This window comes from Haemaphysalis longicornis, unplaced genomic scaffold (assembly GCF_048455015.1).
Source record: "Haemaphysalis longicornis isolate Haplotype H1 unplaced genomic scaffold, Haemaphysalis longicornis Haplotype H1 scaffold_8, whole genome shotgun sequence".
Classification (NCBI taxonomy): Eukaryota; Metazoa; Arthropoda; class Arachnida; order Ixodida; family Ixodidae; genus Haemaphysalis; species Haemaphysalis longicornis.
Genome location: NW_027526445.1, coordinates 192,461,397 through 192,478,220, shown reverse-complemented (window position 1 = coordinate 192,478,220; position 16,824 = coordinate 192,461,397). Strand labels below are relative to the sequence as shown.

The following is a 16,824-nucleotide window of genomic DNA, read 5'->3' as shown; positions in this document are numbered from 1 at the left end:
TTAAGGATTACGCCAGGATGGCAGAGCAGTGGAACAAAAAATATATTTGGCTCCAGTCCCTCCAGTCACGTCGTGCTAGTACCTGGTATGGCATGGCTCGTGCCAGCCTATGACAGGAAGCTTCTTTATGGTTGAAAAACATACATGCTTGAGTGAGCGCGCGAGAGGTCTGCCCATGTTAGGCTTTTGTGCACAGCTTTGGCGTTGTGCAAAAAGCCATCCCAAAGGGGCTTGCCATGTGGTGAAGCTTGGAAGTTTGCACATCGTGCACCAGAGTCAACTTTGTTATTCTGGTGAAGCTTGGACGTTTGTGCACCAGGGTAAACTTAGTTATTCGTCAATTTGACATAACTGGCTAACACTATTCGACGCGGAAGCGGGAACGAATATACTACCGGCCCATCTCGCGCGTGCGGTGCGCGAGACGGACAAGGACGCACAGAAAGCCGCCGCGCAGTTTGCGCTGGCGGCGATCACACGCCAGCAGTCACGGCCGGCACCCCCCACCTAGCGAGGGAGTGAGAGCCACCGTGACCTTTTAGCCGGCGAGTAAAGATGTTGTCCCCCTTCCCCCACTATTCGTGACATTCAGTCTCAAATATTCACACACCTCTACGACAGATGCTTGAGCATTTGGGGACTTGGAGTTGGGCTTGGAGTTGGGCAGCTGGTCATCTTTCATGCAGCACAGCTCATTAATTTGCCGTACCACGATGATGTGCTCCCGTCCGACAGGTCAACTATACCCAGCTGTTGTGTGATCTAAGGCTAGCTGATGGGTGGAATTCTCAAGCGTGCTGCTGGCAAGTGCACACCGAGTCAATAACAAAGCTCGACTACAAAGTTTGTCCTTGAAAGTCTGAACAGCTGGGGGGTATAGTATAGAATGTTTACTGTGTGCATGCTTTTGACATGTAGTGCCAATTATTGTAGTGTTTTATGAGCGCGGAAACAACATATCCTTTGTACTGAAAATGATTCAGAGCTAGGTTATTGCTCTCTATGTGGTCCACTGAAATGTAACCGCAATTGCTGACCCCGGCGGCAGCATTTCGTTGTTTTCTTCCTCCTTTAGGTCCCCCTCCATCTCGGGCAGCGCGCTCGCCCGCGTATTTTTTCTGCTCGCGTGTCTTTGCGCAGCTTGTCAACACATATTTATCGTCTTACTTGTTGAATTGACGCTTATAAAACGCAAAAACGGACATAATCACGGCGCAAAGGCCAAAAAAATTACGCCCACCTCCCCTCACGGGAACCCTGGTGTGATGCGACGCTGAAGGGGGTTCTATTGGCGTCGCATCAAGCAATCGTCGGGTACGGCAAGAGAGCAAGCGCGGACGACCGTCGACTGAGAGACCGGCCGGAGCGCGGCACTCCGCTTCTATGCGCAGCGCGCCCGAAGGAGAGGAGACCGCGGAGAGAGAGTAATGCACATGCGCACAGTGCGCAGCCGTGCGCAGCGCGACCGCAGATGTTAGGAGAGAGCGTTCGCTATTGGAGAGAGGAGAGGAGGCGAGCGGAGGAGAGACGCAGCTGTGCGGACGCAGACGACGGACGCACGCAGGACAGGGCCACTGGCGAGATGCTCCTCTCAGCGTCGCATCTAAAATGGCCAATGACGGCCGGTTTTAAGTATGAACCGGCAACCGGCCCGCTGTTTAAAACACCGGTCGGGCTGGTCCAAAACCGGGCAGGTGGCAACCCTAGGCCGCGTGGCCACGTGCTCTAGCTCCCTTGCGAGCCATGCATGGCACGCCATCCCTGCGATGCCATGCAAGTTGCAGATGATGGCATAGGAGGTCAGACTCTTGTTGGTCTCCCACTGACATCCTCTCTCGTGAAGGAATCCACTTTCCACATAGCTGGGTTAGGAAGCCCCCATCATTTTCATAGGAATTCCACCTGGAGGTTCGATGTCATGCGAGTTGTCAGGGGCATATAGTTTCATACTACGTATTACAGTGAACTCCCATTAAGACTGAACTCCAAGGGAATGTGATGGTTCATTCGTCTTATCAGAAGCCCTCCCAAAAAAAGAATCGGCAACATGCCAAGGTGCATGCAAATATAATGCTTCAAGACGCTGAATGGAGTATACGTAGTGGGGAAAAAAAACATTCATTTGAGTGCGCAACTTGATAGAAGGCTGTCTTCAAGTGCTCTTGCCTGGTTCTATCCAGTCCAAGCGGTGACGGAGAGTGTACACCCACTACTTCAAGCAACAACGCAGCAGAGACAGAGGGACCTCCTCACTTTCTAGGCGGTGACGCGGTGGGACTCGCGACGTGAACCGACGCGAACTTGCGTGCTGACGCTGAGAAATGGCATTGGTCAGGAGAGCTGCTACGTTCACAGAAAATCTCCATCGTCGCTTTTTTTACCTTTTTTATCCTAGTTGTGCGCCTCTCTCCTCCAGATCAGAGTGGCCAACAAACTCGCCCTCGCTCTTTTTTTCTTCTTTGCTTTGCGGGTGGCTCCACGGGTTGAAAGGTAGCTTTATCCACGAGTCTGCTTTTCTCACTCCCTCCCTTCCTCTGTGGCGCGAATTCCTGTTACTTCTCACTCCCTCCCTTCCTCTGTGGCGCGAATTCCTGTTACTTTTCTTTCCCTCTGGTTGCGTGAATGCCCCGCCACATCCCGCCATGTTCGCTACCCAGAATCGCCAGCAGTTGAAAGTTGTTCACCTTAACCAGAGTACGTGCAAGGCTGTTCATCTTAAGCGGATTCTTTTTGCATTGGGTCTATGAAAAACCAAACGAACAGTCCCACGTTGCTTGGCACAAGCGAGAATTTGTCAACTGAGTTTGTTTTAACAGGAGTTTGCTGTATATACATGAGCTAGACCTAAAGTTGTCTGTGGCTGCCAAAAACAATATTGTTAACAGAGCACCTAAAGTTGTTTTATCAATATAAAACAGCTCTTAAATGATTTAGTATGAACAAGAAAAATATTTGCCACTCCTGCTCTTGTTGGGAGCAACGAGGAGGCATTCTTGTAACGACACACTTGTTGGTAGTTGTGGCAGCCGCCTTGACAGAATAGCACTATGACAGCTCCTCATGACCATGATTATATTAAAGTCTGAGCCAACTTGGCAAGTGAGCAAAGTGCTCTGGCCCCACAACGAGCCTGTTGTTGGTTAACTACCTGTATTTCTCTGGCAGTATTCAAGCATTAGAGTCCATCTATTGTGCGCAAGTAATCAAGCTTCTGCACAAGCTTCAGACACTGCCACCTTGCTAGTGGCTTGGTAGTTCTTTAGTGTAGCTTGTCTGGATTCCCCCGAGATCCTGTACACCAGCCTATGAACCTTTCTTTTTTAGCACGAAAGTGTTTTATTCCTGGATACACCAAGATTTCACTGACATCATATCCGTCACGGAAATGATGCCAGTGCAAGAAAGCAAGCGGCCTGTAAAGGGTGCACCCCTGCACACAGGGTCTTCTTGCGGGGAAGCAACCTTTAGTACTAAAGAGTACATTATACTTAGGGTGTTCATATTTTAACACGAAAGTGTTTTATGCTGGGATACACCAAGATTTCACTGACATCATATCCGTCATAGAAATGACGCCAGTACAACTTTGCCGAAGCAACCTGCCAGCAGGACGTCGCTCACCAAGCACACCCACAAGACAGCTGCCGACCCGCAAATCACGCTTACCGATTCCTATGACAGAGGAATCAACCAGTTTTTTTTATTAGGGTACATATACTGTGAAACATAATCTGCCTGAAGCTACTTTGAAGGGAACACACCACACACAGCAAATGCTGTTGTTTGCTCATGCGGCAATTTTCAAAAGCATAAAATCAGGTATTGCTTCCCCATACACTTTCCCACAGTACACTTTGTGACGCCACAAATCCTGAACATAGACACAGCCAGGCAGGAACCATGTAGATGTAAATCAAATGCATGCGAGGACTTCCACTTTGCCCATGTTTTTTAAAGAGCACGAACTTCAGCTCTTAGCATTATTATGCAGGCTCTCCCACTAGTACTACTGGAGTGATCTTTCAGTTTCAGTTAGATTTGTTGCATTGTTGCCCAAGTACCGTGAGAAGATTCATGCAAGTGAACAACAAAGCTACTGCCCTATTTCATTGCCTATGTCTACTTATATACAACAACAGCAACACAGGCACGAAATTACAGGCTCAACCAGCTACGCAACCTGTCTGGCCATCAGCTGCTGTAGCGGCAAATCACGCGGGTGTTGTCTACACTAGGTTAGGCTTGGGTTGCATCTCCTACTAAGGCTGGCCTGCAATGTTTTTTTTTGTACGTAGAAGTTCAAAGTTACTTTTCAGATGCAGTTTTTCATTTGTTCTTTTAGGGCCGCGAATGTGGCTGAGAGATTCTGCTCACGGGGAAAAGACGCACGTTCCTCATTTCCACGGGAATTCAGGGAATGAGCGCTCCAAAATGGGTAGTTCGGAGAATGTGTTGCTTTTCGCTCACTTCGAGGCCACTCTGGAATCGCTGTAACAACGTGCCCAGAGTTAGAATTTTTTTTTTTTCTTTTCGGGCATCCGGTGCGAATGTTCTCCAGGAACTGCAGTCTGGGTTGCGAGAGAACGGGGAGGAATTCTTGGAGAACGTATGGGCCTCGTGCCCAATTATGAGCTCTGCCTTTCGGCTGCCATGTGGCCTATGAGCGGCTAGAAATATACATCGTTTTCCTTCTCTACCTCTTGGGTTTTGTCCTCCTTGGAGGTGAGGTTTGCTCAATAAAATCAAGCGGTTTGGGGTTTACAGGGGGTCCGCTTATTCAGACATGACCAAAAGTCCACTAGCTGTCTCGTCATGCCTTGTAACTGACAACTTTGAGTAAATTGTAAATAGCCATGGAGCAGACCGTCATCTGCTATGTGCCTTCTGACCATCAAGTTATCAGGAATCATCGACTGACCTATCCCCTGCTAGGGTTCCATACTAGTAGTGAAGTTCATAATGTCCTAATCAACACAAAGTCCCTTACATGAATTAGCTTGAATGGCATTGCAGGCAGTTCCTCATAGTTGTGATTGGCACGCCATTTCCATCACAGAAAAATGCCAGCTTCAATTGTAAAGCATTGTTTACCATCTAGCAAAAGCAGAAACTCATTTGAAAGGTGTCATCTTTCAGTTAATACAAACTTCAGTGTTCAAGTTCAGCTTCAGTGTTCTCTAAAAAAAAAAAAAACGCACATAAAAACAACCAGAGGAAGCATCCTGATATGTCCTACATTCTGATTCATGTAACAGCTGTAAAAGTAACTATGTAAAAGTAACCATGCTTAAATGTGTCAGACGCTAGCAAACATCCCCAGTAAAGCAACAAGTACCGTATTTTCCGGGGTACAATTTGCATTTTTTTTTCTGAAATTTTTGTTGGTGCATCTTATCTACCGGTGCGACTTATGTATGGAATAAATTTGGTACATGGCGGCCGTGCGTCGCCCGCGCTCGGAAAGGTGCCTTTGTGCTGCGCGAGGTCAGCGCGTGTTGAGACACAGCTCCATGGTCTAAACGAATGAATTATTTGTTGGCGAGGGAAGAAGGCTTTGATGGTTTTGGCTAAACACCGTCTGTAAGTACGTGCCTTCTGTGTGTATTATTAAACCATTTTTGAGAAGTTAGTTCTGTCTAGACTTTGGATGGTAGGTGCACGTATCTAGCACTGCTTACTGGGGGATGTGTTCAGAGGCGGTGGCCGCCGCAACCATGTACTTTCGCCGCACTTTCCAACGGACTGGTCTTCTAGGAGTTTACCTGATTGAGTGTGTTTTGTATGTTGGTGCGTCTTATACACCGGTGCGACTTATATGTTTTTTTTTTGTGGAAAAACTGCCGTTTTGAGGGGGGTGCGACTTATACAAAAGTGCGACTTATAAACAGGAAAATACGGTGTCAAACAGTTATAAAAGCTTTTATACTCCATATGTACAACTTGATGCTTGAACAGAAATGAACACAGCCTCTGTCTCTCACTTCCAGCACACGCACACATTTGCATCCTTGTCCAGTATGTCGTCCAGCTCCTTGTAGCTCAGGCCTGTCGGGGAAGAGAGTCAGTCTGGTTAGTTAAATGCATGAACACACTGCTCGAGGTGTGGGGGAAAAAGTTCCTATCCGGCAACCTGCAACGTGCACTGCACTGTGCACACGTCCCCGACAACCCTACATGCAAGCATAATGAACTCGGTAATGCCCAGTAATTAAACTAGCTGCTGCCCATGCGGGTTGCTGAAAGAGACCTACAACGAAAATCCACTGCATACCATCTTCGGGGCAAATCACGGGGCTTTGTGCAGGACTACATCACAACAAAGCTGTTTCAATGCAGTGAATCTTTGTTTGTTTTTGGAGAATTATGCGAGATGCCCGACTGCCAAGATAAACTTTGGATAAATGTTGGCAGTGGACAGCAGCACAGCAATACATGACACCAGCAACAGCACACAATTCAAGACACGTTCTTTCAAGGCATGGTTTCAGGAGGGAAAAAAAAACTGCACGAACTGTTTCTGTGAATTCTCGCACCTCTCCATTCCAGGCCACTAAGTCAAATCTCGATACAACGAATGCCACATTAACGGCCACATTATCGAGCATTTAAGAAATCCCATGCCGACTGCTTAGTTTTATCGGTTTTAATGTAAAATTATAGTGTGTACTTTGGAATAGTGAACTTTCCAAAATAACGATCGTTTTATTTAGTTCCGTACCATGTTAATGCCTCAGTACTACGGACTCATATTTTCAAGGCTGGGGATTCTGATTTCACAGAAAAAATCGTGGCAACCAGAGCAGTAGGCTAGCAGACAACATAGAAAAGCGCAGCGCAGGAGCGGGCGCCTTGCAATTTGCTCCATGGAACACACAAGCAGATGCAAGAGAGCAAAAAAAGGTGAGGTGGGGGGAAAAAAAATAAAAAATGAAGGATGGGTGGCCTCCTCCATTCAGAAAGCCGCGCCCCACCACAATTTTTTCTGTGCTGCTACTGCTCAGGTGGCCTGCTGCACCACACTCCTTTTTTTTCCCTTTCCTTTCCTTTCAAGGTGAAGTGCCATGCACGGCTGAGAAAATCTGATACAGTGCGAGAGGAGAGAAACTAAATGCAGAATGGAGCTTCTTTTTTTCGCCTCTCATTTTTGGTGCCACGCCAAGGTGGCGATGTCTGCAGGGGCATCGGGTTTTCCTTGCCCCTTCTCTGTTGCACATCCGCTGTCAACTGTAGTGCCCAAGCTTCACTAGACATCTTTTTTTTTTTTTTGCATACTTGCCGGCCTTTGTGTCGTCATGTCTTCATCACTTCCTACGGCAAAAGAAGCGGAAACAGTTTTCGCTAAGTAAGAAAGTGGACATTCTTCAGGAAGTAGAAGCCAGGAAAAAGCAAGCTGCCGTGGCGAAGGAGCATGGAGTGGCGCGGTTCACAACTGCCACCACCCCTCATGGAAGCGACTGCGGCTGCGCGACTTCCAGCAGGTAGACTCGGTGGTGCCGACGTGGTTAAAAGGCGTCTGAGCAGAGAACGCGCCTGTGTCCAGCCCACTTATGCAGGACAAGGCACAGCAGTGCGCGACAATTTTCGACGGCGCCAACTTCAAAGTGTCTTCCAGTTGGCTTTACTGTTTTCTCCAGCGAAATGCCATCAGCTGAAAGACTGTGTCGTGCAAAGAAAAGGCAGTGGACGAAGCAGCAGCAGCCACATGGCGCGAACAGAATGTTCAGGAAATGGTAGAGTCATACCAGGCAGGTGATGTTTTCAATGCTGATGAAATGGCCTGCTCCTACCAACTTTTGCCGGACAAGACAGTGCACTTCGAGGGGGAAGAGTGCAAAGGCGGCAAAAAGTCGAAAGTGAGAGTCACGGTGCTCTACTGCTGCAATGCGACTGGCACGGAAAAGAAGCCGCGCTGCATGAAGAATGCAGTGTCGCTGCCCTGCGAGTACAGGGCAAACAAGCAAGCCTGGATGGCGTAAGAGCTCTTCACCGAGTGGCTCTTGAGTGTGGACAAGAAGATGAGAAAGGAGGGTCAGAATATTTAGATGATAGTTGACAATTGCTCGGCACACACTGTCAATGTGCGTCTTACAAATGTGCGCCTTGAATACCTACCGCCACCAAGCTGCACGTCGATACTCTAACGACTTTTCTCCCCCATCAGAAAAGCGGCCGCTGCGGCCGGGAATCGAACCCGCGACCTCGTGCTCAGCAGCGCAACAACACCTTAGCCACTGAGTCACCACGGCGGGGCGAACCGAGCCACACTTAGTGTCGTAAACCGTTTGAATTCTGAACAATCACACGGCACTGTTGATATGCCATCAAATGCCATGCGCCACAATTTACCCTCGGAACACACCCGTGTGGCATTGCATGGCAGCTGGACACAACAGTGGGGGGATGTCTCCGACAAAAGGGAGAAGAAAGAAAGCAGCAAACAAAGGTCCTCAACACAACCTGAGACTTGAGATGACTGCTACCACATTCCAAGCTTTTCCGGCAAGGGCCAAAGAGCACTGCTTTTGTTTTGTTTTTTCCCCACTAGGACCTTCCTTCCAAACAATAGGCGTTCAAAAGGGCAGGGAGGCTTCAAGAGTACGCCATTCTTGGCAATGCAGGAGGATAATGAGCTTTGCTGGCACCACGCATGCCTGGTTGTCAGTACCCCCAAAGGCTGCAACGCGGGGCCTCTCACCCGTCTTGGCGCAGATGTCGTCGTAGCTGTGCGCCCCGTCGAAGTACCTGGCGACGGGCTTTCCCCGGGCGATGCTCTCGGGGGACCGCTTCAGGTCGATGGGGTACTTGTGCAGCCGGCGCAGCAGGCCCTTCATCACACCATACTGCACCAGCTTCCTGGGGAGGCAGCGCAGAGAGAGAGACACCGGCTCAGCATTGCCTCCTCACGGGCGGCGGGGCCAATACACAGTCACCCCTGCCTGACCAATTGATTATTGGCACCCTTATTTCTCTGAGACAGCACAGCTGAAAGAAAAGACGCACTTTTAACCGTCTAGTGGTCCGGCATGCTTCAACAGTGCCACGAGTGATCTTGCTTACATGGGGTAGTCGGCAACGTTGGTTTTGACAGTGTTGAGCTGATGGCCGCATGACGTCCTCTAGCTACAGGCGTGCAAATATCCAGAACTTCAAATCACGTTTACCATTCAACAGTTCGATATAACGACAGTTATTCAATTTTAAGCCTCTCTTGAAGAATTGAACTGGGATCTGCCTGATGACATGCGTTTCCTTGAAGAAGGTGGCTTCCCCACAGAGCGCTGCAGGTGTGCAAAGAAAGCCAATGTATGAGAAAACCACTAACCGTGGTACACGTTAGCTGAAGCAGAACACTATTATAGTACACTGTTGGGAATGATTATCCCAAGGCGGTCGCCACGGTTGGGAATGACGATCCCACCGCAGCCTCCAACTGTTGGGAAATGACTATCCCACCGCTGGCACCACTGTTGCGACTGGCCATCCGAGCGCAGTCACCGGTGTAGCGACGTTGCCTCGCTCCGTCCGCTATCGACGCGGCGCAGAGCAGAGCGAAGAAGTTCTCGAGCCGACGAAAAGTTGAAGTAACATTTATATACAGTATATACAGGGTAAGCAAAAGTTACATCATTCGCACAAAGGCGACAGCACCCTTTCACTCGGTGCTTCCGAAGAGACTGGTGCCGGAGAGAAGCCGCCGAGAAAAGCCGACGATGAGAGCCTCCGGGCTTCTTTTATAGCCCGGGAGTTCGTTGTGGCCCCAAGAAGTTCGAAATGCTCCAATCAGAGCTCTCGCTGCCTGAAGTTTGAATTCTGACGAATGGTAGCGAAGCGGTGAGTCAGCTGCGCCGCCAATGGGGAAAGGGAGAGCGATGCCGCCGCCGTCTCCGTGACCTCGCCTCCGGGCGTAGCGACATGCCCTTGTTTGGGTCGTTCTCCGCTGAGAGATTCGGCCGCGCCGCAGCGTTTCGAGATGCAGGAGTCGGCCGCGCCGCAGCGTTTCGAGATGCAGGATTCGGCCGCGCCGCAGCGACAAAGGGAGAGGCGTGACTCAGCCTCGCTGTCGGCGCGTCGCCTCGTGCAACGCCTTTGGGCCAGGCGCTCTGGCACAACAGCACCCCCGCCGCCAGACAATGCGCCGTGAAGACGAGCTGCCTCCACGTGGCTCGGATGCTGGGCGCGCTCGTTCGCCAGGCTCATCCAGGTACACCTCCAGTGCCCCAGGAAAAGGGTGGCTCCACCAAGTTCCTCTCCTTGAACAGGTACCACCTGCCAGGTCCGGATCACAGGTACCTCGCCGTGCTGCCCAGGTGTCTCGACCAGCTTCGTCCGGCTCTTCCGGTCTGTCCTCAGCACCGGTTGCTCATCGTTCTGGAGCTTGCAAAGAACCGACCGACAACAGGCAACACCCAGCGCAAGCAAGCACCAGAGTCCTCTGTCAGAACACCAGACTCTAAAACGTGACAAACTGTCCTAGCTAAGTGTCTATCCCCAATTTGGACCCTCTACACCAAGAGACCCATGCGGGACGTAAAACTCTTAAAAGAAGAACTCACACTAAGTGTCGAACGTAACACACGAACTTAAAGGATAACTAAGGTTGATTACTCGAAATCACGCGGTGCGGAAATAATCAACTGAGGCAGCAAATGAGGGCAATAATTTTTCTCCCATCTACCTGCTTCGATAAAAGCTACTCACGAAGAAACGAAACGAAAGACACGGGGAGGACGAATGTAGCACTAAGAACGCCCGGCCTAGTGCGTCTGCGTTACCGGCTACAGAGCACGCAAACTTCTGCACTGCCCACACGACGCAGCCACATTCCTTTCCGGAATTACGGTTAGCCTCTTTCCTGCAAGTTAGCTTGCGGCTGAAGTACAACACTGGTCGTTCCCGGCCATTCGCCACGATTGCTCGATCGCACTGAATAACGAACCTTTCGAAAAGTCGGGGACCGTTAGAACTGGCTCCTCGCTCAAGGCTCGTTTCAGCGCTTAAAACGCGCCCTCCTACTTTGTGTCCGATTTCACCCCCACTGGCTCCGTCGTTCTGAGAGCGTCAGTAACGGGCTAGCAAGTGTGGAGTGATTTCTCCCCCAAGTCTAGCCATATCCAGTCAAACCCGAAAAAGTCCTTATCTCAGACTTAGTCGTTGGTCGGCGATAGCTTACGACTGCGGCTACTTTACGACTGACGGTCTTCGTCGGCCGCGCTACCACAACCACCTGCCTTAGTTACGTCACTTCGGCGCAACCTATGTGACACTGACTGACTGATAGGCCTGCTTCTTTGAGCCTGCTCAGCACGACTCTAAGACGACATGCTCCTAACCAGCGCGTACTCTGACAGGCCACGAAACACCGACCCATTAGTTTCGACTCAAAAGGCCACACGGCGCGCGTTTGAGACCGAAGCTGAACATGACGGGACGGACTGTCCGAACGGGGAAACGAAGAACGCAGCGTTACAACTAGCTCTTCCCCATAGGCTAGTTTCGTTATTCGAAACGCGTTCTCTTTCCGCGGTCATATACAAGCCTCGCAAAGCTGACGCCCGTAATCTCGTGCGGAGCTGACTTCAAGGCCAACATCGCGGCCGGCACGCATGCCTCCCAATCGCGTTTCCGCTCAAAGCAGAAAGCTCTCAACTCCCGCTTTCGCCCTGAGCACCTTCGTTCCACTGGCTTGGAATGCGGGTGAAAGTGCCCCACCTTGCTTTCAAGCAAGCCATCGAGAACTGGGGACAACGGAGAGTTCGCCTCGCAACGCGCGGCCACCTGGGTTTCCCCGCCGATGGGGATGGCGAAACCCGCTTCGGCCGACGGTGGCTCGATTAAGCTACTGCCAGAGCTTTCGGTCCGCTCGCCGCTCGGCCTTCGTTGCTCGCTCGTCTCTCGTGTCCCGTTCGCAGGCTTTGCCACAACATCGCCCGAGTTAGAGCTCGCACCCGAAAGAACACCTTCTGTTTCCGGGGGCTCTAGCGGCTTCGTCTGGCCAGCCTCGCCGTCCAAACTTTCACGAGAAACCTCGCTAGCTCGCGCACTGTGCGCGATCCTGTTGGAAGCCGTCTCTGAGGCCTCCGCTGATTCTGAGCGTTCTCCCGAGATCGTTGAACCTGAGACCGACATATGAACGAGATCAGCGGACCCGCACGGCCCTCTGTCGGACGTCTCAGCAAGTGCTTTATCTCGCTCAGGCACCCCTTTGCTCTCGGTGACGGCGGTACGGTCTCTGTCAACGTCACTCGCGACGAGCTCACCGGATTTCTCTGTCGGCCCTATCGGCAGCGCTTCGACCTTGAGCTCGTCTTCGCGTAACGGCTGATCGGAAAACGGTGGCAACGTACTCTCCGTGTCGCCCGGCTGCGTTTCTCCACCGAAGGGTTTCACGCAACCCGCCTCAGCCGCTGGCGGTTCGACTAACCTACCGCGAGAGTTTTCGTTCGGCTCGTAGTTCGGGCTAAGCTGCTCGGCGTCCTTTCGCCTCTCGCTCGCTGGGGAAGAGTCAACATTCTCCGAGAGCTTCCCCGCTTGCGAACCCGTAAGTGCCATGCACTGGCCACTGCTCGCGGACTGTGCGCGCGTTTCGAAATCTTTATTTCGAAGCGGCTTCTCTGCCTCCGCGCCGTTCTCGCCTTCCTGGCTCGCTTCTCTGTCCAAGAATACGAGTGCGGTCGCTTCGCCTTTGGCCTTGGACGCTCCGTCTTCCGGCCCTGACCTCTGAACAACGAACGGCGGCCGTTGGTCCTGACTTCTCGGACCGCTCGCCTGAACCGTTAGACAAGTCACGCTAGGCGCCGGCGAACCCTGACGGAACTCCGACTCTAGCCTCATCAACTCGAGCTGCCTTTTGGCTTCCCGTTCCTGCCTTTCAGCTTCCTCCCTCCGTTCCTGCCTTTCCGCTTCCTCGCGCTCGCGGCGCTCTTCTTCTTCGGCCTCCTCGCGCTCGCGGCGCTCTTTCTCTTCGGCCTCCTCGCGCTCACGGCGCTCTTTGATATCATCCCTGGCCTCATTGACTTCCTCAGCCGTTACGTTCTCCTTCCGCATGATCTCAAGGATCGCATGCTTCCGTTTCGCACGGCCTAAGTCAAGGCCCAGCTCCTCGCAAATTTCGATGAGTTCCCTCACTTTAAGGTCCTCCATCGTTTGCACTGGCCTCTTGCTGCTTACCCGCTTTAGAATTCCCTTGCCGTTCCTGTACTACCGAGCTACTAGTAAGGCACGCGCAAGTAATCCTCTACGCTCCTTTGTTTACCTCTCGGCACTAGCTTTGGTTTCAAAACACTTTCTCTAGGCTTGAAACACTCAAAGCTATACACAGTGCTTCACCCAGCCCTTCTCTAAACTACCATAACCTGTGCTAGAGAAGTCTGGTGAACTGAGAGAAAACGTCGAGCGCTTACCACACTAGGCAGTAGCCGTTGCCGGTCGATCCCACCGCTGCCACCACTGTTGGGAATGATTATCCCAAGGCGGTCGCCACGGTTGGGAATGACGATCCCACCGCAGCCTCCAACTGTTGGGAAATGACTATCCCACCGCTGGCACCACTGTTGCGACTGGCCATCCGAGCGCAGTCACCGGTGTAGCGACGTTGCCTCGCTCCGTCCGCTATCGACGCGGCGCAGAGCAGAGCGAAGAAGTTCTCGAGCCGACGAAAAGTTGAAGTAACATTTATATACAGTATATACAGGGTAAGCAAAAGTTACATCATTCGCACAAAGGCGACAGCACCCTTTCACTCGGTGCTTCCGAAGAGACTGGTGCCGGAGAGAAGCCGCCGAGAAAAGCCGACGATGAGAGCCTCCGGGCTTCTTTTATAGCCCGGGAGTTCGTTGTGGCCCCAAGAAGTTCGAAATGCTCCAATCAGAGCTCTCGCTGCCTGAAGTTTGAATTCTGACGAATGGTAGCGAAGCGGTGAGTCAGCTGCGCCGCCAATGGGGAAAGGGAGAGCGATGCCGCCGCCGTCTCCGTGACCTCGCCTCCGGGCGTAGCGACATGCCCTTGTTTGGGTCGTTCTCCGCTGAGAGATTCGGCCGCGCCGCAGCGTTTCGAGATGCAGGAGTCGGCCGCGCCGCAGCGTTTCGAGATGCAGGATTCGGCCGCGCCGCAGCGACAAAGGGAGAGGCGTGACTCAGCCTCGCTGTCGGCGCGTCGCCTCGTGCAACGCCTTTGGGCCAGGCGCTCTGGCACAACAACACATAATTTACTGACCAGGGGAGGGGGCGCTCTTGTCAGCATAATGGCAAAAGTGAGTAACCAAGAGTTGGTAGTGTTTATGCTTTGACCACACAAGTGATTCCTTTTTCGTGTTTTTTTTTACAAGGACATTGATAAGCTTTGTACACACTAAAGACACTATATCCACATTCGGAAACATTCAAGTGTATTGGCTTATTTGCACTGTTTTTATTATAGTTGTATTTAATCTCAGCAGTCAAAATTTTCATATTTGCCCCCCTTTAATTTTCCCTTTTTCTTTCTTGGTCCAACATCGACACCTTCAGCCTAGTCTTTCAGCGAAGATTTTCCAGATTTTTTGGCGTAAACAAAGACCAGCTTAATATTAAATCACAGCGCAACTTTCTTCAGCTGGATGAAGGGCCCAAAGAAGACAGACCTCAGGGACAGCCCTGTTGCCATGCGCCCCAGATATCAAACCCCGACACAAACACGAGCAAAGCTCAGAGAAACCGGCCACACACAATCAACCAGAAACTCGGCTCGGAGCCAGCACACCGAGGCTTCTCGTCATCAGGACTCTCCCTCCCCCCAAAGGGAAATCACATAACCACGCACCAGCACAGCCAGATACTCTGGCTCAATAGGTAAGTGTTTTTCCAAAGTAGGCAAGGCTCGTTGCTTCGGACGAGCCATAATTGTGGAACTCGGCTACCATACAAGCTCATGCAGCCCCCTTTAAGCGAGACATCCTTCCGTATATACAAATTGGAGCATCAAAAACGTATTCGGGGATGAAAGCACACCAAGGAGCAAATTGTGCAACAGCATACACTGACCTCGAACAGAACGAAGGCCCGAAGGCCCAGTACTTCAGAGGTGTACCACTCCAGAAAGAGCTGTAATGCTAGCCATAGCAAGACTTGCACGCGCTCCACAAGGCATGCCACCCGCTTTCAAGGGGCACACCTTCCCATCGACGCTGCCACTACTAGCCACAGTAGATGCACGGGCCAGAATTCCCCTGCTTTTTGGCCATGCAAGATTCGTGGAGAATGAATGGGCCAGTCAGCCCTTGCCACCTGTAGAGCATTCATTCGGGCACCCGCCACTAAGCCGGATGCCACACACACCATCAAATGCAACCCGCGCATAAACTACAAGGTGGAGTACCCACCCTGCGTCGCCCATTAGATAGACACGACCAAACACTAATCAACTGGACAGGCACAAACCAGCGCACTCCCAACACCGCCTGAGACGTGGAGCCCCCTGTACTTTTTCTTTCTGCATTCAACATCGACACCTTCAGCCTAGTCTTTGAGTGAAGATTTTTCAGATTGTTTGGACGCACACACGCACACCTCAGCACCAAGGACGTGCCACGCTAAGGAGTAGCTGGCTTACGTCCACAAACACCAAGATCAACAGGACCTGGCAACCTTCACTCAAAGAGCCATTGGCAGCTGCCCCACTCTCCTTCCCACCAGATCAGAGAAAAGTAAAAATTTCCCCCCCCTCTCTCTCTAAAGCTGAATGCGGAGAACCACCACAAATCTCTGCTATTCAGAGTGCACCTAATAACGCAGCCCCTGCGCATTCCCCTATGGGACAGCATCTGGCTACCACAAACGCACGGTGCAAGCTGCCTCGATACTAATTCCAAACACCAGTTTGCAAGGCAGGCAGCAGTGGGTACGTGTCCACGGGCCCTCTTTCCTTCCTTGCAAAGAAAGAAGGCTGCCACGTAAATGAAGGCACGTCAAGAAAACTGAGCCGAATGGATGTGTGGCACGGCTGCCCTGGGGACCACTGTGGGCACCATGGCCCATGCCTGGGGGTTCCGACAGATGCAGGCCTCCCCCTGTGCGCAGACTAACCACTGTTCTGCTTGCTCACAGAAGAAGGGCACTCCAGTCGTGTTGTGGTGCACTGTTGAACATGTACAGGCATTTTGTGTGTATGCTTATACTACCACCTCTATGTTCATCATCATACCTGTAACCCTCTATCTATGCTCTTTTCCCACTTCCCCCACCCTCACACACACGCACACGGAGAGAGAAAGAGAGAAGCTGGTTGCATTATGGTAGCTTTTTGAAGAGCGAAAGATTGCAATGAACCCCTAGAGTACTACTTGTTTATCATGGAAATAAAAATTTGAAAAACATTGAGCTGAGTAGCTGGCTCTGGTTGGGAAGAAACTTTTTGCCACAGGTTTAAATGAAAAAAAAAAAGTTGATGAATTGGATGGAATGGTCATATTCCTCCGTTACCTAGTGGCAGGCACTGTGGAAGCGCTGGGAACAGTTTCAGCCAGCATTACGACAGCACCCAACACTGACTTCCACAGCAAGCTACCTTCGACAATGACCGACTTATCAAAGTCCATCAGTGCAAGGCACTTGGGTTACCACTTGCGAAACCGTTGACAAAGATAAGACAGTCACCAACCCTTTATAGCACCACGTATAAAATAAATGAGTGGGGAAGGAGGGGACTCGCTTTATCTGCACTAAAGATCATACTTGTGTATTTCTGTGCAAGCTTAAGTACCAATGATAAGTGCTCTTTCCATCGCAGGCAATGAGGAGGGCAATGCTTGTGTCTTTATTCACAAGCCACAGTGCAGAGTTGTGGTGCAAC

The 16,824-nt window shown here is 51.2% G+C and overlaps 1 protein-coding gene across 1 annotated transcript in view; it reads right to left on the bottom strand.

The window, feature by feature from the left end:
• Positions 1-5,900: 5,900 nt before the first annotated feature.
• The window catches only part of Nprl2 (Nitrogen permease regulator-like 2), a 33,263-nt gene continuing 22,339 nt past the window's right edge, over positions 5,901-16,824 (bottom strand). Inside the window, exons 10-11 of the mRNA XM_077681569.1 lie at positions 8,696-8,853; positions 5,901-6,045 (exon numbers count right to left, since the gene is read on the bottom strand). Of these exons, the coding sequence (XP_077537695.1) occupies positions 5,978-6,045; positions 8,696-8,853 (226 nt within the window). The 3' untranslated portion in view covers positions 5,901-5,977. The remainder of the gene's footprint in view (positions 6,046-8,695; positions 8,854-16,824) is intronic.